The following is a 25506-nucleotide window of genomic DNA, read 5'->3' as shown; positions in this document are numbered from 1 at the left end:
TTGTTGGTCTATTTTATGTCGAAATTAGGACAGAAAGACTCCATCCCAAATTGTTGAAAATAAATAACAGGCGCTGTGAAATAAAGATCACTACATGATTGTAATAAGTCACTTAGCTGGTTCAGTACATGCCTTACACAGCATGTCATTTGATTTTGATGGAAAACATCCATCGGTGCAGGTGATTTAATTACACTGATCATAGGTGTGTAACTTGATTGATTTCAGGGTTAGGAATATATTTACACAACTATGAAGATATCACCCAGGTGCAAATGTAAGTTAAGGTCTTAAGGGGTGTACATACACACTGTATAATGAACATTTGTGTGGGTGTAACATAAGGACACCTCCCTTCCTTTTAAGCAGATCATTACTAACGTTGCATTACAAAATACAGTGTTATGTTGGCTTATATCAAGATCTATAAAAATGCTTATGGCAGGCAATTTATACTACATACTAAATCATATATTTAAATACAGCTGCTTTGTGAGGAATTTTATGTCGAGGGTGAATTTAAATAATTTCCACTGTTCTCTGTAGGTATCAGTGACATCTGTCTTATAGATAAATGTCACATAAATTGTAGACAGGTAAAGAGGATTTACACATATTGAAAATATTTAATTTCATTTTCCTAGTAAAATGTTGGTGTGGATGGTTCTAATGTGCATGAACCTTTTTCTAAAGGTTTGAAGAAAAATAAATATACAATGTACAAAGAAAAATCTGCAGAATGTTTTCATCGGTAGGAACTACTGTATATTATTTCATAGCCCTTTTTCTTCTTAGTTTATTGAATGGTTTAGAGAAGGACAAATGTATGCCCAAACATCAGGCAGACCTTAAGTGTAGACCAGAAACTTTTTATCTGTAATCTGCCTCCAGATATGATAAAACAAACATATCAGACAGGAAGAAGTATGTGTGATGGTTGGTATTCTGTGTGTAACTAATGAACAAGTGTTTCTACCTGTTTGTACCAGCTTATAATGCCATATATAGTGCCAGCGGAATTTGTTCAATATTTGATGGTGTTCCAGCAAACATTTGTTTTTCATGCACATGAAGTGGGGGATGTGGGGAGCTGGGTGTGTCAGCATATTCAATTTGGAGGCAGAAACCTACCTGTCACAGTTGTGTCAACAACAGGATAAGAGGGACTGGTCATATGTCACCACCCAGATTTGTAGGGTGGTCACAGGTGTGTCATGATCAGCACTTTTGATAAGTTTTGGCCATAGGCCACAAGGTGTGTCACCTTGTGTGTTCCCTCTAGGATGATAAGGGTTAGTTGCAGCTTGGATAACAAGGGCTGGTCACAATGTGTCACAACTTGGATAACAAGGGCTGGTCACAGGTGTGTCACAACTGTGATAACAAGGGCTGGTCACAAGTGTTTCACAACTTGGATAACAAGGGCTGGTCACAGGTGTGTCACAACTTGGATAACAAGGGCTGGTCACAGGTGTGTCAAAACTTTGATAACAAGGGCTGTTGTGTCACCAAGCAGGCAGAAATATTGCTCATTGTGAGGAGGATTAAGTGGTGTTTTTTCCCTGTTTATTTACTTTCTGTTGGATTTTGATAAGTATGCAGACTAAGAGTATTTTTATGGGTTTATAAATAATCAACTTTTTAAATTATTTTATAGCTCTATGACTTGCTAAACTAGATAACTGATCCTCGTACAAGGTATGTACTAATAGTACCCGAGAACAGGATTTTTAATCCAACAGTACAACTATTAATGTCCATAGACTGCCTGTTGACAGATATGATTGGAGAGGAAACCTTGTGTAATGAGACCACACATTTTATGCTATGATTAGCCAGGCCAAAATCTCCTCAATTAGATTTATATTAGCCTTTTGGTGTGTGAATGTCCAGTTCATGTTAACACACAGAGTATGGTGGTATGATGTGTAGAAAGTAAATTAGTCTGTGTCTTACCACAGGTCACTGGATCAATTCATCCCAAAACTGCAGGTCACAGAACCATGCCCTTTTTAAAACCATGGGTCATTTGACAATGTACATGGTACGTCCCCAATCCACAGGTCACTGGACCTTATATGTCCCTGAACATGTCACTGGCCATCCCAGTACCACAGGCTACTTTACCATTTTAAATATCTAACCATATGTCACTGGACCATGTACAATGTATGTCCCCAAACCACAGGTCACTGAACCGTGTACAATGTATATCCCCAAACCACAGGTCACTGGACCATGTACATTGTATGTCCCCAAACCACAAGTCACTGGACCATGTACAATGTACGTCCCCAAACCACAGGTCACTGGACCATGTACATTGTATTCCCTTAAACCACAGGTCACTGAACCATGTACATGTATGTCCCCAAACCACAGTTCACTGGACCATGTACATGTATGTCCCCAAACCACAGGTCACTGGACCATGTACATTGTATGTCCCCAAACCACAAGTCACTGGACCATGTACATTGTATGTCCCCAAACCATAAGTCACTGGACCATGTACAATGTATATCCCCAAACCACAGGTCACTGGACCATGTACAATGTATATCCCCAAACCACAGGTCACTGGACCATGTACAATGTATATCCCCAAACCACAGGTCACTGGACCATGTACATTGTAATGTCACCAAACCACAGGTCAATGGACCATGTATATTGCATACCTTTAAACCACATGTCACAATGGACCATGTATATTGTATTGTCTTTGTCTTACAGGTCATGATCAGTGGACCATGTACATTGTAATGTCACCAAACCATGGGTCAATGGACGATGTACATTGTATATCCCCAAACTATGTGTCCCCTATACACCATCTCTCTGAAGGTGTTGTGTAATGCATGAACATATGTATTACATCTGTACTCTATAACCCAGGGATAATGATATTCTGGTATTTAAATTCTAATCAATCCAAGATCTGGCCAGAAGTGTATAGTTGAAATATTTCAAACTTTAGCCTGGGATTGCCAGATGTGTTGTTTGAACAGTGATGAAGTGGGCTGTACCGTCTCGTAATATACCTTGGTATAGACATAGATAGGGGCCCAGCTCAGCAATGTCTAAAACATTTTTTCACAGTATTCATAGTTACAAACTCTACTGGCATTTAGTAGAAAACGTAATTTATTTCAAACGCTGTTTTGATGGGATGATTGTTTAAATAATCTTTACCACCAAACTCTACCCCAACCACAAATAACAGCATACTCTCTCACCACCAAACTGTACCCCAACCACAAATAACAGCATACTCTCTCACCACCAAACTCTACCCCAACCACAAATAACAGCATACTCTCTCACCACCAAACTATACCCCAACCACAAATAACAGCATACTCTCTCACCACCAAACTATACCCCAACCACAAATAACAGCATACTCTCTCACCACCAAACTATACCCCAACCACAAATAACAGCATACTCTCTCACAAATAACAGCATACTCTCTCACCACCAAACTATACCCCAACCACAAATAACAGCATACTCTCTCACCACCAAACTATACCCCAACCACAAATAACAGCATACTCTCTCACCACCAAACTATACCCCAACCACAAATAACAGCATACTCTCTCACCACCAAACTATACCCCAACCACAAATAACAGCATACTCTCTCACCACCAAACTATACCCCAACCACAAATAACAGCATACTCTCTCACCACCAAACTATACCCCAACCACAAATAACAGCATACTCTCTCACCACCAAACTATACCCCAACCACAAATAACAGCATACTCTCTCACCACCAAACTATACCCCAACCACAAATAACAGCATACTCTCTCACCACCAAACTATACCCCAACCACAAATAACAGCATACTCTCTCACCACCAAACTCTCTCATACCCCAACCACAAATAACAGCATACTCTCTTCACCACCAAACTATACCCCAACCACAAATAACAGCATACTCTCTCACCACCAAACTATACCCCAACCTCAAATAACAGCATACTCTCTCACCACCAAACTATACCCCAACCACAAATAACAGCATACTCTCTCACCACCCAACTATACCCCAACCACAAATAACAGCATACTCTCTCACCACCAAACTATACCCCAACCACAAATAACAGCATACTCTCTCACCACCAAACTATACCCCAACCACAAATAACAGCATACTCTCTCACCACCAAACTATACCCCAACCACAAATAACAGCATACTCTTTCACCACCAAACTATACCCCAACCACAAATAACAGCATACTCTCTCACCACCAAACTATACCCCAACCACAAATAACAGCATACTCTCTCACCACCAAACTCTACATCTAAAACAGAAATGATATAAAATACACTGCCTATAAAACATAAGTCCTATAAAATACACTGCCTATAAACATAAGTCCTATAAAATACACTGCCTATAAAATCCTATAAAATACACTGCCTATAAACATAAGTCCTATAAAATACACTGCCTATAAACATGAGTCCTATAAAATACACTGCCTATAAACATAAGTCCTATAAAATACACTGCCTATAAAACATAAGTCCTATAAAATACACTGTCTATAAACATAAGTCCTATAAAATACACTGCCTATAAACATAAGTCCTATAAAATACACTGCCTATAAACATAAGTCCTATAAAATACACTGCCTATAAACATAAGTCCTATAAAATACACTGCCTATAAACATAAGTCCTATAAAATACACTGCCTATAAAATATAAAATACCTATAAAATACACTGTCTATAAACATAAATAAAATACACTGCCTATAAAATCCTATAAAATACACTGCCTATAAACATAAGTCCTATAAAATACACTGCCTATAAACATAAGTCATAAGTCCTATAAAATACACTGTCTATAAACATAAGTCCTATAAAATACACTGCCTATAAACATGAGTCCTATAAAATACACTGTCTATAAACATAAGTCCTATAAAATACATTGCCTATAAAATCCTATAAAATACACTGCCTATAAATATAAATCCTATAAAATACACTGCCTATAAAACATAAGTTCTATAAAATACACTGCCTATAAACATAAGTCCTATAAAATACAATTGTAAACTGTCATTGTAATAGTGAACTTCTGTGAAATTAAGTACACTGCCTTCAAAACACAAGTCCTATGAACTTCCCTGCCTATGAAATATACACTTCCAAATGCATGTAAAGTTACCAGATTGTAAACTGTTCTAGCAATAACAGAAGAAGCAGAAAGCCTATGTCATACTGACTTTTATAATCAATGTACATATACAAAAACCATCCAAGCATTTGGATAGTTGATATTTCTGCTTAGCTTTGACAGGATTTTATTTTTGAATGTCTAAAAAGCTGGCCTAAAAATTGGAAGTTGCAAAAACAACAACAAAGTTAAAATTGAATGATTTTGTTAGAAGTAAACTTCCATGCTGTACATAACTTCACAAATCAATATCGTGATGTTTTTATAGAATTTAAGAGCTGTGTTTAACTTGCTAAGTCAACAACCTTGAAGGCCACTTGTTATGTTTGCAGACTGACTGATACAAAAGTTTGCTGTGAGGCTAGAAATAAATTCCATTAGTCAAAATCTGGATTGTCATCAATTCATTTATATGAAAAGGAAAGAGTATATATAAATATATAAAAGAAATGCAATAGTTGTGACCTGGTTCACTGTGTTTTCTGAAAGCATTCTAAAGACAGTTCATTTGATATCATTGATATTTGTCATAAACCTTTTATGCGCCACTCGCATTAGGCGATATTGGAAGGAAGGACAGGCTTTGGAAGTTAAAATGCTCGTTTATATAAGTGCTGTGAAGTGTTATTGGCTTACAGTGTATGGACTGCTATTTGTCTGTTTGTTGAAGCCTAATTGGTATTTATTGTAATGACTGGTCAAGTCTAAGTTATCCAACATGGTGACCTTGAAGTGTCTTATTCACTGTGTACTTGTATATTGAAAATTACCTGCAACAGCTGACTTGTTTAAACAGAAGTTTTTAATTGAAATTTTACATCGCACTGGCCTCTTCAGAACACTGTTATCTACAACTTCACTAAGGCTGTTGGTGACCTCTCTAGATAAATGTTGCCCACTTCAAACTTACGGAGTTTGTCACTGATCACTTGAGACTAATGGTGCCCTCCACAACCTTACTTAGGTTGTCACTGACCTCTCAAGACAAATGTTGCCCTCCATAACCTTACTGAGGTTGTTACTGACCTCTCAAGACAAATGTTGCCCTCCATAACCTTACTGAGGTTGTCACTGACCACTCCAGACTAATGGTGCCCCCACAATCTTACTGAGGTTGTCACTGACCACTCCAGACTAATGGTACCCCCACAATCTTACTGAGGTTGTCACTGACCACTCCAGACTAATGGTGCCCCCACAATCTTACTGGGGTTGTCACTGACCACTCCAGACTAATGGTGCCCCCACAACCTTACTGAGGTCGTCACTGACCACTCCAGACTAATGGTGCCCCCACAACCTTATTGAGGTTGTCACTGACCACTCCAGACTAATGGTGCCCCCACAATCTTACTGAGGTTGTCACTGATCTGGTATCCTACTGACTGCTCCCAACAGAAGCTGTTCTCTGAAAAGTGATATCTGGCTGTCATTCCAAACAAGAATTGTCATTCAAAACATGGTGTCTCATTCAACAAGCATTGTTCATGACACAACCACTCTGGACAAAATTTCCTCAAGTTACAGTAATCCAATAGTGGGTATTGAGATTGATGATGATAATGATTGAGAAATAAAGCTTGTGGATATTAGGCAAACTAACCAACATATTTTGGAACAGTTCATAGCAAGAAATGGACAGTTAGTAGAAAATATTCTCAGTAAATCAGGAGTTATGAGGAATGGAAATTTAAACATCCATTTTGTATATCAGGTGTCCTTCAGAGTTGAACTTGAGGTTCATTAGCATCGCAAATATTATACATCAAAGACTTTAACTTTTTATCATCATTCAGATTATTGAACAGCTGTTGTGATGTCGCATCAAAACCTTTCTTGTTCTCGGAATTTGCATACCTTATGATTTATCGTCATCTTTCCTGGTATTGACCTGTTCCTGGAATAAGAGCGAGAGAGCTATGCTATATCTCTACTTTATTTAGTTCACAATTTGAAGTGTTGTACAAGTAGTTTTAAAACCAGTTTCTGTGAAACTAAAGTTACAATGATAACACTCTGCTGTGGGATTCAGCAGATGTTAGATGTATTATTGTACTTACAACTTTTGTCTGTTTCAGATGCTATGTACCACCATGACACATCCAGTTATGGGAGCGTGTCCCCAGTCAACCACCCGCCCAGTCCTCTGATGCATGTGCTAGACTCCAATGCCACACATGAAATCAGCGAACACAACCTAGACAGCATCAGTTGTACCTCAGACTTTGAGAGACACAGCTTAGACTTTGATAGACACAGCTCCGAAGAGGAGCTTGAAAACATACACAGGGAAGTGGTCGCTGAGAAACGAAAATGGTCGCAAGTGAATAATCGAAACTGTGAAAGTGCAAGTTCTTCTGATGAGGAAGTGAAAGAACTAATGTTGGAACCCCAACCAGTGTTATTTAGGTGTTCACCTCCGCAGGGAGTTCATAAACTCAATAACAACAATATCAGTAACAATAACAACAACTACACTTGTACTAACATTACGGTCATCAGCTCCAGTTATGGTGGACCGACAAATCTTAGGAGCAAAAATAGTCTAAATAATAATGTCAAGTCCCCACCATCCCAATTACACATAAATAAGGTGACTCCAATCTCTGTTATGAGTGTGTCGCCTAGGAAACGACATCGACAGACAACTACCTCTGATTCTCCTCCATTTACTGCAGACCTGGCACAGTCTGCCACAGTCATACGCAGACCTTGTCTCGATTTTGAAAAAATGCAGGTAAGAATATTTAAGCGATTTAAAACTCTTGTCAATTAGATATTACCTGCACGTATGATAGACGATATTGTCCCCTCTTTGTGTTTTCACTAGTTAAATATTTTTGCAGAATAGTTGTTTCTGGAAATTCTCAGGAGGCAAACATTTGCAGAATTTTCATCTTTATTTAATATTTCATATTCATGTACATTACATATTTTTTGTTGTATATATTTTCTCATTGCAAGAAAACATTTAACTGTGAAAATAAAAGAGTTTTACAATACATTGTTGCTTTTGAATTATGTGATTTTTTTTGCTTTATCGTTGTTTTTGCATGTGATCAACTTTTATGAATCCGTGTGAGGGTGAGGTGGATATGGTATTATAAATAGAAAGATTTTTTAATTGACTGCTGAAGTTGTTATACAACATTACAACAAGAAAAGAAAAAAAAGGAATATAGAAATTTCAAAAACAGGTTACAGGTAATATATAGTACACAATCCTTGGTACATGAGAGTGTGAGGCTTTCTGCATGCTCCTCCGTGTTACTTAGTACTATTCCACTAGCAACTGTCTAGATCCCTCTGGTAGCTTTGGTGTTATTATTGTCGCTGGAGAGCAGGGCAGGGTTGTTCAAAAGCCTTACTGAAATACATACAACCAAAATAAAGAAGTTTTCATTTCGTTCATTTGTTTATTTGAGAAGTTCTAGTGTTCAAAACCACATCACTATAATAAGGTGTATTATATTTGTTTACTGACGGAGATTCATACAAATCCACATATCCTCTCACACTCGGGGTTTAACTTTTTATTGTAAGGAAGTAGGCTTTGAATAACTCTGCCCTGGCATTTTAAACAGGTCATCAAAAAATCTACTAAATATCCTGTCACAAGGTCATGTACTTTTTATTCGTTTTCTTAGTCACGATCAATTTTATTAATGTAGAAAGACTCTTAGAATTAAATATGAAGATGAATGAAGGATTAATAAAGAGATGTAGAGATATATTAGATTGATCTCTGTATGACTCATCAGAACCGACAACAAGTGACTGTAAACCCACACTATAACAAGGCTATTAAATCTTTGTTTTTATGTTTCCTGGGCTGTTATCTGGTCCAAGTTCTTACATATACCAATCCAAATATCCTGAAGAAATCCCTTGTAAAGATTACCATAAATTGACCATTTTCTGGTCCATTGTATCCAATCTCCAGAGAAATGTTCACAGATCCAGTGCAGGAGGTTTAGGAGCTTTGAATTTATTTACAATATCATCGCTTTGAGAAACTTGATAGAGAAGGAATTCCAGGAAGATTAAAGACATCAGTAATCAGACATTCAGAAAGGGAGGATGAATGGAGACATTATAGACAATGTGAACTGTCCTTGAACTTTTGGGATTGATTTGTCTCATGTTTGTCTTGGATGGAAGTTATCTCCACTTGACTGAAGATGTTATCTACACTTCACTAAGAATAAAGAGAGCAGGGTTGTAGAGTTATCTCTACTGGACAGAGTTAGGTTGTCTGTCTCCCAGTTGAGATGTCTCAGTCTACTGGACAGAGATTGGGGTTGTGTGTCTCCTTGTAGAGATGTCTCAGTCTGCTGGACAGAGTGAGGTTGTCTGTGTCCTTGTAGAGATGTCTCAGTCTGCTGGACAGAGTGAGGTTGTCTGTGTCCTTGTAGAGATGTCTCAGTCTGCTGGACAGAGAGTGGGGTTGTCTGTCTACTTGTAGAGATGTCTCAGTCTGCTGGACAGAGAGTGGGGTTGTGTGTCTCTTTGTAGAGATGTCTCTACTGGACAGAGTTAGTTTGTCTGTCTCCTTGTGGAGATGTCTCTACTGGACAGAGAGTGGGGTTGTGTGTCTCTTTGTAGAGATGTCTCTACTGGACAGAGTTAGTTTGTCTGTCTCCTTGTGGAGATGTCTCGACTGGACAGAGAGTGGGGTTGTGCGTCTCCTTGTAGAGATATCTCAGTCTGCTTGACAGAGATTAAGGTTGCGTGTCTCCTTGTAGAGATGTCTCTACTGGACAGAGAGTGGGGTTGTCTGTCTCCTTGTAGAGATGTCTCAGTCTGCTGGACAGAGATTGGGGTTGTGTGTCTCCTTGTAGAGATGTCTCAGTCTGCTGGACAGAGTGAGGTTGTCTGTGTCCTTGTAGAGATGTCTCAGTCTACTGGACAGAGTGAGGTTGTTTGTGTCCTTGTAGAGATGTCTCAGTCTGCTGGACAGATAGTGGGGTTGTCTGTCTACTTGTAGAGATGTCTCAGTCTGCTGGACAGAGAGTGGGGTTGTCTGTCTCCTTGTAGAGATGTCTCAGTCTGCTTGACAGAGATTGGGGTTGTGTGTCTCCTTGTAGAGATGTCTCTACTGGACAGAGAATGGGGTTGTCTGTCTCCTTGTAGAGATGTCTCAGTCTGCTGGACAGAGATTGGGGTTGTGTGTCTCCTTGTAGAGATGTCTCAGTCTGCTGGACAGAGTGAGGTTGTCTGTGTCCTTGTAGAGATGTCTCAGTCTACTGGACAGAGTGAGGTTGTTTGTGTCCTTGTAGAGATGTCTCAGTCTGCTGGACAGATAGTGGGGTTGTCTGTCTACTTGTAGAGATGTCTCAGTCTGCTGGACAGAGAGTGGGGTTGTCTGTCTCCTTGTAGAGATGTCTCAGTCTGCTTGACAGAGATTGGGGTTGTGTGTCTCCTTGTAGAGATGTCTCTACTGGACAGAGAGTGGGGTTGTCTGTCTCCTTGTAGAGATGTCTCAGTCTGCTGGACAGAGATTGGGGTTGTGTGTCTCCTTGTAGAGATGTCTCAGTCTGCTGGACAGAGTGAGGTTGTCTGTGTCCTTGTAGAGATGTCTCAGTCTACTGGACAGAGTGAGGTTGTTTGTGTCCTTGTAGAGATGTCTCAGTCTGCTGGACAGAGAGTGGGGTTGTCTGTCTACTTGTAGAGATGTCTCAGTCTGCTGGACAGAGAGTGGGGTTGTCTGTCTCCTTGTAGAGATGTCTCAGTCTGCTTGACAGAGATTGGGGTTGTGTCTCCCTGTAGAGATGTCTCAGTCTGCTGGACAGAGATTGGGGTTGTTTGTCTCCTTGTAGAAATGTCTCCGTCTGCTGGACAGAGAGTGGGGTTGTGTCTCCTTGAAGAGATGTCTCTACTGGACAGAGTGGGATTGTCTGTCTCCTTGTAGAGATGTCTCAGTCTGCTGGACAGAGATTGGGTTGTGTCTCCTTCTAGAGATGTCTCTACTGGACAGAGTTAGGTTGTGTCTCCTTGTAGAGATGTCTCAGTCTGCTGGACAGAGATTGGGGTTGTGTCTCCTTGTAGAGATGTCTCAGTCTGCTGGACAGAGATTGGGGTTGTGTGTCTCTTTGTAGAGCTATCTCTACTGGACAGAGTGAGGTTGTCTGTGTCCTTGTAGAGATGTCTCAGTCTGCTGGACAGAGTGAGGTTGTCTGTCTTCTTGTAGAGATGTCTCAGTCTGCTGGACAGAGTGAGGTTGTCTGTCTCCTTGTAGAGATGTCTCAGTCTGCTGGACAGAGTGAGATTGTCTGTCTCCTTGTAGAGATGTCTCAGTCTGCTGGACAGAGTGAGGTTGTCTGTCTCCTTGTAAAGATGTCTCAGTCTACTGGACAGAGAGTGGGGTTGTGTCTCCTTGTAGAGATATCTCAGTCTGCTGGACAGAGAGTGGGGTTGTGTGTCTCCTTGTAGAGATGTCTCAGTCTGCTTGACAGAGAGTGGGATTGTCTGTCTCTTTGCAGAGCTATCTCTACTGGGCAGAGATTAGGGTTGTGTGTCTCCTTGTAGAGATGTCTCTACTGGACAGAGAGTGGGGTTGTGTGTCTCCTTGTAGAGATGTCTCTACTGGACAGAGAGTGGGGTTGTGTGTCTCCTTGTAGAGATGTCTCTACTGGACAGAGATTGGGGTTGTGTGTCTCCTTATAGAGATGTCTCTACTGGACAGAGAGTGGGGTTGTCTGTCTCTTTGCAGAGATGTCTATGCTGGATAGAGATTGGGGTTGTCTTCTTATGGAGTTATATAATGGAAAGACAATTGGGTTGTCTCCTTGTAAAGTTTTCTCTACTGAACAGAGATTGGGGTTGACTCCTAGTAGAATTATATCTAGTGGACAGAGATTGGGGTTATCTCCCTGAAGAATTATATCTAGTGGACAGAGATTGGGGTTATCTCCCGAAAGAATTATATCTAGTGGACAGAGATTGGGGTTATCTCCCTTAAGAATTATATCTAGTGGACAGAGATTGGGGTTATGTCCCTTAAGAATTATATCTAGTGGACAGAGATTGGGGTTATCTCCCTAAAGAATTATATCTAGTGGACAGAGATTGGGGTTATGTCCCTTAAGAATTATATCTAGTGGACAGAGATTGGGGTTATGTCCCTTAAGAATTATATCTAGTGGACAGAGATTGGGGTTATGTCCCTTAAGAATTATATCTAGTGGACAGAGATTGGGGTTATGTCCCTTAAGAATTATATCTAGTGGACAGAGATTGGGGTTATGTCCCTTAAGAATTATATCTAGTGGACAGAGATTGGGGTTATGTCCCTAAAGAATTATATCTAGTGGACAGAGATTGAGGTCATCTCCTTAAAACATTATATCTACTGGACAGAGATTGAGGTTATCTGATGGTAAAATCTTTTCTAATGGACACTGAAATGTCTTTGCTCTGGGGTTACGACTCCCCCATAACCCAGATGGTTAAATATTCTATTGGGCAACAATGTGAAGTTATCAGTCTCTTGATGCAGGTTTAGGGGACACTGATTGTCTCCTCTTTGCCAGCTCAGATTTACTTCTTGATCAAGTAAGAGAAGTTGTCTCCCCCTTGCTAAGTGGTGTGGTTGTCTGCTTTTTCATGGGAATAGGACAGTGAAAGCCTAGAACCAGAGTTTTGACTTCCTCCAGACAAAATGAGATACTGACAAGTTGTCATGGTATTCTCAGACAAACTGCTGTTCATTTAGACTGGAGCTATCACACTGTCACAGTTGAAATTTACAAGCCAGACTGGTGCTATTCAATTTGTTTAAATTGTCATCCCTCTGCAATTTTTTGCCCATGGTGTTGTCAAGAAGCAATGAGATTTGGTTTAATCCCATTTATTGGTTTGGTAGTCATCCAAGCTGTCCAGTCAGATTTGTTTTTTATCCAGAAAGAAGAACTGTATCTATTTAGTCTTTTCTCGACTACACTTTTTCTCTCCCAGAACAATTGTTAACTCTATGCAATACAAACAAAGCTAGTGTGTTTTTTAATCATGAAATGATTGGTACCTGATGCACCACAGCTCTAAGACTCATTCAATGCCAGGTCCCTTTCAGCATCCAGTACAGCTGAACAAGCTTTCTGAGATATACTTAATGGAGCTCAGTCTTTGTTTATATTGCATTGATTGTGGAATATTAAACAAAGTGTTCCAATGTGACAAGGCTGATTAAAATAAGCAATAGCTTTGTGTGGATAAAAACTTGAGCCAACACAGCTCTTTGATGTGTTGTTGATATTGTAACTTCCATTATTACTGAAGCAATGATAGATATTTAAATTTGAAAATTCTTTTCAAGAAGTAGAAGAATATTACAGCTGTTAGAGTTAGTTATTGGGGAAAAATACTTGAATAATATAGGTCAGGAGAGGGTGTAAATGTTATGTAGATAATACAGGTCAGGACAGGGTGTAAATGTTGTGTAGATAATATAGGTCAGGAGAGGGTGTAAATTTTGTGTAAATAATATAGGTCAGGAGAGGGTGTAAATTTTGTGTAAATAATATAGGTCAGGAGAGGGTGTAAATGTTGTGTAGATTATATAGGTCAGGAGAGGGTGTAAATGTTGTGTAGATAATTGGTCAGGAGGGGCTGTAAATGTTGTGTAGATAATATAGGTCAGGAGAGAGTGTAAATGTTGTGTAAATAATATAGGTCAGGAGAGAGTGTAAATGTTGTGTAGATAATACAGGTCAGGAGAGGGTGTAAATGTTGTGTAGATTATATAGGTCAGGAGAGGGTGTAAATTTTGTGTAAATAATATAGGTCAGGAGAGAGTGTAAATGTTGTGTAGATAATACAGGTCAGGAGAGGGTGTAAATGTTGTGTAGATTATATAGGTCAGGAGAGGGTGTAAATGTTGTGTAGATAATTGGTCAGGAGGGGCTGTAAATGTTGTGTAGATAATATAGGTCAGGAGAGAGTGTAAATGTTGTGTAGATTATATAGGTCAGGAGAGGGTGTAAATGTTGTGTAGATAATTGGTCAGGAGGGGCTGTAAATGTTGTGTAGATAATCGGTCAGGAGGGGCTGTAAATGTTGTGTAGATAATATAGGTCAGGAGAGAGTGTAAATGTTGTGTAGATAATCGGTCAGGAGAGGGTGTAAATGTTGTGTAGATAATTGGTCAGGAGGGGCTGTAAATGTTGTGTAGATAATATAGGTCAGGAGGGGCTGTAAATGTTGTGTAGATAATATAGGTCAGGTAAATGTTGTGTAGATAATATAGATAATATGTAGGTGTAGATAATATAGGTCAGGAGAGAGTGTAAATGTTGTGTAGATAATCAGGAGAGGGGCTGTAAATGTTGTGTAGATAATATAGGTCAGGAGAGAGTGTAAATGTTGTGTAGATAATCGGTCAGGAGGGGCTGTAAATGTTGTGTAGATAATATAGGTCAGGAGAGAGTGTAAATGTTGTGTAGATAATCGGTCAGGAGAGGGTGTAAATGTTGTGTAGATAATCGGTCAGGAGGAGGCTTCAAATAATGAATAAGGTAAAATGACCATGTAGTGAGATCCTGCTACACTAACACTGTGTAAATCCATTGAAGCTGCTTGTTTGACCTCTGAGTGATTGGGAAGTAGAAACAAGTGGACACATACTGGTCAGTAGCTATTGGTTTCATTAGTATGTATTGACTAGCTGTCCATCACCTTGAGGGATCCATCCATGACCCCTACACATTGGCCAGAAAGTGGTGACTGCAGTGAAATGTATTACATACACAGTCAAATCTGACCAGCATTGTAGGCGACCATGATTGGATCCTAATGATATGATTGGTTCCAAAAGGAGGACTATAATGGAGCTGACCAGTACACAAAGGTCAGTATCTAACAAGACCGTTAAGTAAACAATACAGGACACCAACCTGATCATTCCAATTTGTGTAATCAAACAGAAACACTGGTATACACGTCTTTCCTTCTGATAAATATGTTCTATACAGAACATTTCCAGCACTTTTACCAACACTGGTATACAGGTCTTTCCTTCTGATAAATATATTCTACACAAAACATTTTCAGCACTTTTACCAACACTGGTATACAGGTCTTTCCTTCTGATAAATATATTCTACACAAAACATTTTCAGCACTTTTACCAACACTGGTATACAAGTCTTTCCTTCTGATAAATATGTTCTACACAAAACATTTCCTGTGCTTTTACCAACACTTGTATACAGGTCTTTCCTTTTGATAAATACATTCTACAAAAACTATCGTAAACACAGATGGGCATTCTATACAAATTAACAATCCTTCTAGAACACTAAAGAAACTTTGCATTTGGACTGATGAACCCTGTTAAATATATGCTTTGTAGTTTGGGTTGCTGTAGGTTTTATGTATGTTAGTAATCATCAGACTTTATATATGAAGATTGTTATAGATCTGCCTGTACATTGATAGTGTCCAGCTGTTGGTCAAAAATAATGTTGCCAGCATGCTTTCATTCTCAGTGACATCATCAAGGTCAATACGTCTGTGACTTTGTACCAATATATTCCATATTTGGTTCTAAATCGAGTTTGATTTCACTCAAAGACTGGAAGTGCTAAGAAGGCACTGGATCAATTGTCTAAGTGAAGAAGTGTTATTTCAGGGGTGTGGTCTGATGGTCTAAGACAGGAAATGATATGTCAATACTTTGATTCAGGGTCTAAATCAAGAAGTGCTGTATCACTTGTTTAGACCAAGGTCCAGGACAGGAAGTGCTTGTCAGTACTTTGATTCAGGGTCTAAATCAAGAAGTGCTGTATCACTTGTTTGGACCAAGGTCTAGGACAGGAAGTGCTTGTCAGTACTTTGATTCAAGGTCTAAATCAAGAAGCGCTGTGTCACTTGTTTGGACCAAGGTCTAGGACAGGAAGTGCTTGTCAGTACATTGATTCAGGGTCTAAATCAAGAAGCGCTGTGTCACTTGTTTGGACCAAGGTCTAGGACAGGAAGTGCTTGTCAGTACTTTGATTTAAGGTCTAAATCAAGAAGCGCTGTGTCACTTGTTTGGACCAAGGTCTAGGACAGGAAGTGCTTGTCAGTACATTGATTCAGGGTCTAAATCAAGAAGCGCTGTGTCACTTGTTTGGACCAAGGTCTAGGACAGGAAGTGCTTGTCAGTACATTGATTCAGGGTCTAAATCAAGAAGCGCTGTGTCACTTGTTTGGACCAAGGTCTAGGACAGGAAAAGCTTGTCAGTACATTGATTTAAGGTCTAAATCAAGAAGCGCTGTGTCACTTGTTTGGACCAAGGTCTAGGACAGGAAGTGCTTGTCAGTACATTGATTCAGGGTCTAAATCAAGAAGCGCTGTGTCACTTGTTTGGACCAAGGTCTAGGACAGGAAGTGCTTGTCAGTACTTTGGTTCAGGGTCTAAATCAAGAAGCGCTGTGTCACTTGTTTGGACCAAGGTCTAGGACAGGAAGTGCTTGTTAGTACATTGATTCAGGGTCTAAATCAAGAAGCGCTGTGTCACTTGTTTGGACCAAGGTCTAGGACAGGAAGTGCTTGTTAGTACATTGATTCAGGGTCTAAATCAAGAAGCGCTGTGTCAATGGGTTGGTCATAGACATAGACAAGTAATTCATGGCTACAGACTAAGAACAGTATTAGTATGTCATCTACAGGTCACATACAGCCTTAAGGTAAGATATCACCAACATGTCAAGTAAAATACACATCCTAATGTTAACCTGCTGTATGTGTGTAGGTCTATAAAGCATCAACCTCACCTTTACATTGGGTCAAGGTCACCATTATCTCGATTGTTTTTCTCGCTGTAAAGCGTTGGTAGAGTAGTTTTAGGACCAACAAGTTATCATGACCAAGCTGTTTATCTCTTATTGTTTATTAGTGCATCACGATCTGATCATTCACAAGGCAAAATAATTAACACCTCATCATACTCATCATGATATTTAAATACAACGACCATACAATGAACAGCTGAATATATATAAAGGGCCATACATTGAACAGTTTAACATATATGATGGCTATACATTCAGATCAGTTAGAACAATGTGGCCATACATATTAATAGTTATAGGATATCCATACAGTGAACAGCTGAATATATATAAAGGGCCATACATTGAACAGTTTAACATATATGATGGCTATACATTCAGATCAGTTAGAACAATGTGGCCATACATATTAATAGTTATAGGATATCCATACAGTGAACAGCTGAATATATATAAAGGGCCATACATTGAACAGTTTAATATATATGATGGCTATGCATTCAGATCAGTTAAAACAATGTGGCCATACATGTCAATAGTTATAGGATATCCATACAGTGAATAGGTATTAATTATACATTGAACCATACATTAAACAATCAAAATAATGACACTGGACAGTAAGTGTGATGGTTGTACATTGCACAGTGAAATGAAGCTGATTACCATACATTGAATTGTCAAATAAATATGATCACATTATATATTAAAGAAAATGGCCATACATTGAATAGTGGAATAAGTGTGATCAGTTTACATTGAAAAGTTATATACAAATTACCCTTATTTTGCTGTGGTAATGCTATCCATGTGTGGTGACCATTTTCACTTTTTTATAGACAAATTTTAAACAGACATATCTTTTTATATGTATGTAGCATCCAACCAATTTAATATGCTTTCTTGTCAAATACATGTTCAATTTCCAAAATATGACATCAATCTAATTAACTGGATCATTGTGTATTAATGGAACATCCCTCAAACTATTGTGGAAACTGTGTGGGTATAGACAGCAAGACCTTGGTCCAAAAAGCAAGATATGGTGTGTGGGTACAGACAGCAAGATATGGTGTGTGGGTACAGACAGCAAGATATGTCGTGGGTAAAGACAGCAAGATATGTCGTGGGTAAAGACAGCAAAATATGTGATTTGTACTGTATGAGACACTTTGTGTGAGTACTGTCATCAAGGTGTGATTTGTACTGTGTGTAATACTGTGTGTCGGTACTGACAACAAGGTATCTTTTGTACTGGGTGATATTTTGTGTGGATACTGAGAGAGATATGTGTTTTTTACACAGTGTGTGATACTTTAGGTTATCTAGAGATGGCATAATGTGTTTATCTGACAGTATTTATATAAATCCTCTTACATATTACACTGCTGGCAATTGATATTAGTCAATGAAAGAAAAAGTTATGGATGGAGTTGGCAGGTTGCCAGTGATACCAGCCTGTATTGGTGATTGGTTGGAGTGATATGTTATGGTGTGCAGTGATACAGTACCAGACTTTAGTGTTGAATTCACCTCAAGGGCTCCATGAAAAGCTATAAAACTTGGCGACTTTATCATGAAGATTACAATAACCCTTTAACTGACATCCTTGATGATGTGTGCAGTTAGTCTGACCTGAAATCTGGAGTTGGTATTTGGATGATAGTAGTATCACTATTAGATAAAGAAGTGTCCCAAGTCTACACACACAGGTCACCTTCATCTGGAAACCACACTGACCAGTAAGCGTAAGCTTGACCACAGGTGGGAGAAATGGTGACCAAAATGCCTCTTTCCTGGCTGTCACACCACAAATCCTAGTTGTCATGTTCAGTCTGTGTTTGACACCTGAAAGGGTCTGATGTTTCCATAGTATCTAATTATCACTTTATTAGCAGTTTGTAATCAAACAAGGCAGAGGGTGACAACACTTGTAATGTTAAGCTCTGCTGACCAATGGTCAGTGTCTGTCAGTCAGCATATCCAGTCATCCATCATCTGACTCAGGTATGTAGACCTGTTAGGTAATTACCTGTAGAAATTATGGTCATTTTGTGGTGATTTACAGGAATGAATCATACACAGGTCATTGTTCACAGTATACAAAAGGACTAAGCTTCACACTAAACAAAGCCCCAGTTATCTCCCCTGATCTCCAAAACACTCTTCACAAGATGTGTATGCACCTGACCTGCAAGTGACATGTTCCACACTGTTTATAGACACAACATGTATACACTTACTGTCTGTAACATCAGCAAACTGTTGGTATAAAGATCCTGTTCAAAGCAGTTTTGAATCTACAATGTGTCTGAACCTTGACAACAGAAGTACCTGTCTTCACTGACATTTTATCTATACTGACTACAGAAGTACCTGTCTACACTGACAGTTTATCTATACTGACTACAGAAGTACCTGTCTACACTGACAGTTTATCTATACTGACTACAGAAGTACCTGTCTACACTGACAGTTTATCTATACTGAATACAGAAGTACCTGTCTACACTGACAGTTTATCTATACTGACTACAGAAGTACCTGTCTACACTGACAGTTTATATATTGACTATAGAAGTACCTGTCTACACTGACAGTTTATCTATACTGACTACAGAAGTACCTGTCTACACTGACAGTTTATCTATACTGACTACAGAAGTACCTGTCTACACTGACAGTTTATCTATACTGACTACAGAAGTACCTGTCTACACTGACAGTTTATCTATACTGACTACAGAAGTACCTGTCTACACTGACAGTTTATATATTGACTATAGAAGTACCTGTCTACACTGACAGTTTATCTATACTGACTACAGAAGTACCTGTCTACACTGACAGTTTATCTATACTGACTACAGAAGTACCTGTCTACACTGACAGTTTATCTATACTGACTACAGAAGTACCTGTCTACACTGACAGTTTATCTATACTGACTACAGAAGTACCTGTCTACACTGACAGTTTATCTATACTGACTACAGAAGTACCTGTCTACACTAATAGTTTATCTATACTGACTACAGAAGTACCTGTCTACACTAATAGTTTATCTATACTGACTACAGAAGTACCTGTCTACACTGACAGTTTATCTATACTGACTACCGAAGTACCTGTCTACACTGACAGTTTATCTATACTGACTACAGAAGTACCTGTCTACACTGACAGTTTATCTATACTGACTACAGAAGTACCTGTCTACACTGACAGTTTATCTATACTGACTACAGAAGTACCTGTCTACACTGACAGTTTATCTATACTGACTACAGAAGTACCTGTCTACACTGACAGTTTATCTATACTGACTACAGAAGTACCTGTCTACACTAATAGTTTATCTATACTGACTACAGACAGTTTATCTATACTGACTACAGAAGTACCTGTCTACACTGACAGTTTATCTATACTGACTACAGAAGTACCTGTCTACACTGACAGTTTATCTATACTGACTACAGAAGTACCTGTCTACACTGACAGTTTATCTATACTGACTACAGAAGTACCTGTCTACACTGACAGTTTATCTATACTGACTACAGAAGTACCTGTCTACACTGACAGTTTATCTATACTGACTACAGAAGTACCTGTCTACACTAATAGTTTATCTATACTGACTACAGAAGTACCTGTCTACACTGACAGTTTATCTATACTGACTAAACTATATTTGTTAATATAGCAACTTGTTGATGTTATCATCTTCTTTTTTTTTTTTAATTTTACCTTCTCTGTGTTTCTGTAATGTTTCTGTTAGATGATTAGGGTTGTTTCTGTAGCTACCAGGTAAGAGGTTTTCACATTGAACATTGACAATCCATCCCCTGAAGTGCTTGTTGCTATCAGCATATTTTACAAAGAAATATTGATTGTGCTTCTCTCATGTTTAAAATTGATTTGAGCTGTTATGAACGCATTCTATACCTATTGCCTGGTATGTACTTCTTTATCTTAGCTGTAATGTATGTATTTCATGTAATCCTCTAGAGTTAAGTAGAGAACTTCTAACAATGTGGTGTATCTATATATATAAGTCAATGTAATGCTATTACCAAGTTTTTCTACTTATAAATTACTTAGCTGATTCTCCAAATTGCAATTTGAGTCTGTTCTTTCGGAATTCATGCCTTGTAATTATAGAGGTTTTAATTTCTACACTTCCACAGAGGTGTGCATCTGATTACTGCTACGTTATTAGATCAACAGTGTTAAACCCTCAGTGGATGCTGTATTAAAAACACTCTAACAAACTTGCTGACACAGTAGAATCAGAAATTGAAAACTCCTTGGGAAATTATTGTAGAATACAAGTGCTTTTAACTAGTTGTCTGCCCTTACCAAGGTTTGATCGAAAGTCGAGGTGATTCCTGTAAACGGCTGGGAACCGTTAGATCATGGATCACTGATTTACTGTTAAACTGGGAGGAGAAAGGAAATAAATACGAATTGATCACCAAAATAATCCAGCATATTTGACAATGGATGAGATGAAGAGGTTGACATGACTGCCTTGATGTCAGAATTATTGCCTTTGTGAGTTGACTGGTGATTGTTGTGGAGGGCGGAGGTCACTTCCCTGCTAATAACCCTCTATTGTCAACACCTCAACACAGAGGTAAAGAATGCGTTCATAACTGTCCTGCTCTGAGCTATGTACTTACAGTACTGTAAACATCTCATACATTATACATCTCAAATACATTTTATATCTCTAACAATGTTTATATTTTAAACACTTTAAATATCTGAATTGAATAAAATTTGTCTGTTATCAGATAAAAAGAGCCTTCCCTATACACTGAAATATATTTTAGGTGTCCTGTACACATATTTCTATCTATTCCACCTGATTTAATGCCCACTGGGTTTATGTGACTGAACTGGCGCTGTGCCAATTTATATGGATGCCTGTATGTTTTTTGCCTTTAGCTAAAAAAATATGTTGGTAAACAGATTGTGCACTGCCAATAAATTAATTGCAGATCATGCATTAAATTTGCGTGGGTAAACAGTATATTGACCTTTTCTGGTAACCTTGACCTTTTCCTGCTGCCGGAATAGTCAGTAAGTAACTTCCTGGTGGTATAGAGACTGTGATGTCAGCTTCCTGTACACATCATTTAGCTTCATTCATCATACATATTGTCTGCTCCTGATATATGATTCACTTATCAAAACACTACACACAATGTCTGGATCTGAGACTTCCTTGTGGGACCACATCAGCTGACAGTTGGTCCAGCACCATGTAACAGACACCATACCACTATCATACAAGACCAGACCAGACACTTACAAAGGACCAAGTTGGTCAAAATTTGTATACTAGATACCACACCAGGCCAGGTTGGTCCATGTTGGTGTACGAGACACTGTCATCAACACCAGGCCAGGTTGGTCCATGTTGATGTACCAGACACTGTCATCAACACCAGGCCATGTTGGTCCATGTTGGTGTACTAGACACTGTCATCAACACCAGGCCAGGTTGGTCCATGTTGGTGTAATAGACACTGTCATCAACACAAGGCCAGGTTGGTCCATGTTGGTGTACTAGAGACTGTCATCAACGCAAGGCCAGACTGGTCCATGTTGGTGTAATAGACACTGTCATCAACACAAGGCCTGGTTGGTCCATGTTGGTGTACTAGACACTGTCATCAACATCAGGCCAGGTTGGTCCATGTTGGTGTACGAGACACTGTCATCAACACCAGGCCAGGTTGGTCCAAGTTGGTGTACGAGGCACTGTCATCAACACCAGGCCATGTTGATCCATGTTGGTGTAGGAGACACTGTCATCAACACAAGGCCAGGTTGGTCCATGTTGGTGTAATAGACACTGTCAGGGCAGACTGTCCATGTTGGTGTACTAACACTGTCATAAACACAAGGCCAGGTAGACACTGTCAACAACACCAGGCCAGATTGGTCCATGTTGGTGTAATAGACACTGTCAACAACACCAGGGCAGACTAGTCCATGTTGGTGTACTAGACACTGTCATAAACACAAGGCCAGACTGGTCCATGTTGGTGTAATAGACATTGTCATCAACACCAGGCCTGGTTGGTCCATGTTGGTGTACTAGACACTGTCATCAACACCAGGCCATGTTGGTCCATGTTGGTCCATGTTGGTGTACTAGACACTGTCATCAACACCAGGCCAGGTTAGTCCATGTTGGTGTACGAGAGACTGTCATCAACACCAGGCCTGGTTGGTCCATGTTGGTGTACTAGACACTGTCATCAACACCAGGCCAGGTTGGTCCATGTTGGTGTACGAGACACTGTCATCAACACCAGGCCAGGTTGGTCCATGTTGGTGTACTAGACACTGTCATCAACCCCAGGCCTGGTTGGTACATGTTGGTGTACTAGACACTGTCATCAACACCAGGCCAGGTTGGTCCATGTTGGTGTACTAGACACTGTCATCAACACCAGGCCAGGTTGGTCCATGTTGGTGTACTAGACACTGTCATCAATACCAGGCCAAGTTGGCCCATGTTGGTGTACTAAAGATCGTCACCAACAATGCTTCATTTTGGTCCAAGTTTGTGCACTAAAATCTCCATATCACTAATACAGAATTCAGATCTAACACTACATACAACACTCCATGTTGGTGCCATGAAGAGGTGACAGAAGGCCTGGTCAATTCTGGCACACTGCCAACTGCTGAGTTAGCACAATTCTAATCATATTGATAGCAAGATCAATACCACTTCATTTCAGAAAATAAAAGATTGTAAAAGCAAACCTTAACCCTCTAAAATTGCTAGGATTGTATTCATTTGAAAACAAGTTGAAAGCAATGGGGATGGATGATGGGATCAAGCTGGATTTTAGATGATGGTGAGCTTGATGCTAGGGGATGAAAGTGAGCTGGAGGTTAGTAGATGAGAATGAGGTGGATATTAGTAGGTGGGATTGAGCTTCATGTTAGTAGTTGAGAGTGGACTGGATGTTAGTAGTTAAGAGTGGGCTGGATGTTAGTAGTTAAGAGTGGGCTGGATGTTAGTCCCTTAGTTTCACTTCTCCTCTAACCAACCAAAAATAATTACCATGAAGATAACCAACTACGTAAATGACTCAACACAAAGATGACTCAAAACAGAGATAAATCACCACAGAGATGACTCAACACAGAGATGACTCAACACAGATATGACTCAACTCAGAGATGACTCAATACAGAGATAACTCAACACAGGGATGACTCAACACAGAGATGACTCAACACAGAGATGACTCAATACAGAGATAACTCAATACAGGGATGACTCAACACAGAGATAACACAGATATGACTCAACACAGAGATGACTCAACACAGAGATGACTCAACACAGAGATGACTCAACTCAGAGATGACTCAATACAGAGATAACTCAAGACAAGGATGACTCAACACAGAGATGACTCAACACAGAGATGACTCAATACAGAGATAACTCAATACAGGGATGACTCAACACAGAGATAACACAGATATGACCCAACATAGAGATGACTCAACACAGAGATGACTCAACACAGAGATGACTCAACACAGATATGACTCAACTCAGAGATGACTCAATACAGAGATAACTCAACACAAGGATGACTCAACACAGAGGTGACTAAACACAGAGATGACTCAACACAGAGATAGCTCAACACAGGGATGACACACCTAAGAGAATCCAATGTGTAGTTTTCAAGGTTTGTTTTATTCCTGAAAATGATGAAGTGGTTTTCTTGACATTTCAAGGCATCTATTTTAGTAATTTTACTAGATCATTAGAAACAGTGAGAAAAAAACAACCTTTTACTGTTATCCAAGTCTTATTCTTTTATAAACAAGTACGGCTATTCCAATTTCCCAGTTCTCATTGGTAGGAGAAGAATAATTAGACAATGACATGCTAATTTTTAACTAAACAAGAAAAAACCCATTATATTTCTGTACAAAATTAATTATACTTTCTTATTATGTACTAAATTATTTCCATTATTTATCACATGAAATTTACACTGGTGCTTTTCTAATATTTGTATAGGTCTGAAACTAATACCAGATACATATTACCATAACTACTTCATTTAGAATGGGAAATTAATTTTTTCATGAAAAATTCATTGCATTGATATATTAACAAAGGTGATTGCATGACAAAGTGCCATCACAGAGGTCCGCGACCATTAATGACGAAGATCACTCTGATTATGTGCATATTTCACAGGGATATGTTGGTAGAAAATTCAAACACATGGAACAAACATATGAATCTGAAACCTGACAGGGGCATATACACTCTCAGTATTAGTCAACTGTCTCTGGTATAGGGCAAAAAGTTAGAGATGATTTATAAACAACTATATTAGAGTTTTATGTGAAATTGGAGCTGAGTTTGAGGAGAATTAGAAAAGTAGAGTTTGATATGAAATATGATTAGAGGGATCTGTTTCAGATGTGGATTAGAAGGG

At 39.1% G+C, this 25506-nt stretch overlaps 1 protein-coding gene across 1 annotated transcript in view; it reads left to right on the top strand.

Moving 5' to 3' along the window:
• The window catches only part of LOC132549070 (kinesin-related protein 12-like), a 118423-nt gene that overhangs the window by 8229 nt on the left and 84688 nt on the right, over positions 1-25506 (top strand). The window contains exon 3 of the mRNA XM_060212970.1: positions 7309-7967. Coding sequence (XP_060068953.1) covers positions 7309-7967 — 659 coding nt within the window. The remainder of the gene's footprint in view (positions 1-7308; positions 7968-25506) is intronic.

The sequence above is a fragment of the Ylistrum balloti genome, unplaced genomic scaffold, assembly GCF_031769215.1.
Source record: "Ylistrum balloti isolate Yb309-2 unplaced genomic scaffold, AGI_CSIRO_Ybal_v1 Utg370042, whole genome shotgun sequence".
NCBI lineage: Eukaryota > Metazoa > Mollusca > Bivalvia > Pectinida > Pectinidae > Ylistrum > Ylistrum balloti.
This window is presented reverse-complemented; position numbering and strand designations above follow the sequence as displayed.